Source organism: Eimeria mitis, genomic scaffold (genome assembly GCF_000499745.2).
Source record: "Eimeria mitis Houghton genomic scaffold, Emh_scaff5527, whole genome shotgun sequence".
Taxonomy (NCBI): Eukaryota; Apicomplexa; class Conoidasida; order Eucoccidiorida; family Eimeriidae; genus Eimeria; species Eimeria mitis.
In genome coordinates, this window is record NW_013573799.1 from 2,208 (window position 1) to 3,673 (window position 1,466).

The following is a 1,466-nucleotide window of genomic DNA, read 5'->3' on the forward strand; positions in this document are numbered from 1 at the left end:
ACCCTTCAGTCTGCGGGGGAGAAAGGGGGCCCCCAATACATCACCATCATCTTCTTCTTCCTGCTGCTGCTGCTGCTGCTGCTGCTGCTGCTGCTGCTGCTGCTGCTGGTGCTCGTGCTGCAGCAGCTGCTGCAGCGGTTGCTGCGGTTCTTCTATGTATTTGCTGCTGTCTCTGTATGTTTTGTGTATACAAGGAATAGCAGCAGCAACAGGCAGAGCCTCAGCAGCAGAGATGCCCTCGGGGAGCTTCGTTACTATTTCCATTTCTAGTGCGGATAGATACTTCGATTCGAATTGTATATTTGGGCTTACTGCTGCTGCTGCTGCTGCTGCTGCTGCTGCTGCATCTGCTGCTGCTGCTGCTTCGAGTAAGTCTGAACGTAATGACTCTGGCTGCTTCTGCTGCTTCTGCTGCAGCAACTGAGACAAACGAAACTTTAATATAGATACAGCAGCAGAACGAGCTTCTTGACCATGAAGCATTTCTTCTGCTGCTTCTTCTTCTTCTCCTGCTGCTGCTGCTGCTGCTGCTGCTGCTGCTGTTGCTGTTGCTGCTGCAGCAGGCACGTGACAGCCTTCGAGGGAGTAGGCCAACACCAACTGAGCCGCTCCTCCTGCTGTTGATCCTCCTCCTGCTGCTCCTGCTGCTGCTGCTGCTGCTGCTGTTGCTGCTGCTGCTGCTGCTTCTGCTGGGCCTGCTGCTGCTCCTAACCCTGCTGCTGCTGCTGCATCCACCTGCATGCGCTGCTTCTCCCGCTGCACCCAGGAAGGAGAAGGGGGGACGTCAGGGTCCAGAGCTGCTGCTGCATCTGCTGCTGCTTGTGCTGCATCTGCTGCTGCTGCTTGTGCTGCATCTGCTGCTGCTGCTGCTCTTGCTGCTCTTGCTGCTGCTGCTGCTGCTGCTGTAGATGATGGAGTAGGAATAGGAAGCAAGTCCCAAGGGTAATCGTCAGGCTGCTGCCATCGACCCCCTTCTTCTGCTGCTGCTGTCAGCAGCTCATAGCTGCTGCTAGAAGCATCATCTGCTGCTGCTGCTGCTGCTGCTGCTGCTGCTGCAACCCCTGGGAGCCCCAGGAAGGATGCAAGCAGCATGCAGCAGAAGCTGCTAATCGCAGCAACACAAACAAACCTTGCTGCTGCTGTCCCTGCTGCTGGTGCTGCTGGGGGTGCTGCTGCTGCTCTTGCAGCAGCAGCTGCTGCTGGTGATGCTACTGCCGTTGCTACTGCTGCTGCTGCTGCTGCTGCTGCTGCTGTTTCGCCTGCGTTAGAGCTGCTGGAGGGCCTCCGAAGGAGACACAGAGGAGACAACAAACGAAGCATTGATGGCGGGCCCGTTAGTAAGGGGATGAGTGAAGCAGCAGCAGCAACAGCAGCAGCAGCAGCAGCAGCAGCAGATCTGCTGCTGTAGGGTAAACCTGCGCCTGGCGCATGCAGCAGAAAGCCCCAAACGCATGAAGGCAGCAGAT

General features: G+C 57.0%; 1 protein-coding gene across 1 annotated transcript in view; it reads right to left on the bottom strand.

Annotated features, from left to right (window-relative positions):
* Nucleotides 1–1,320, bottom strand: part of EMH_0082550 (subtilase family serine protease, putative) — a gene marked incomplete at both ends in the record, with an annotated part of 1,533 nt that extends 213 nt beyond the window's left edge. Inside the window, one exon of the mRNA XM_013500550.1 lies at nt 1–1,320. Within this exon, the coding sequence (XP_013356004.1) occupies nt 1–1,320 (1,320 nt within the window).
* Between the last annotated feature and the right edge of the window lie 146 nt (nt 1,321–1,466).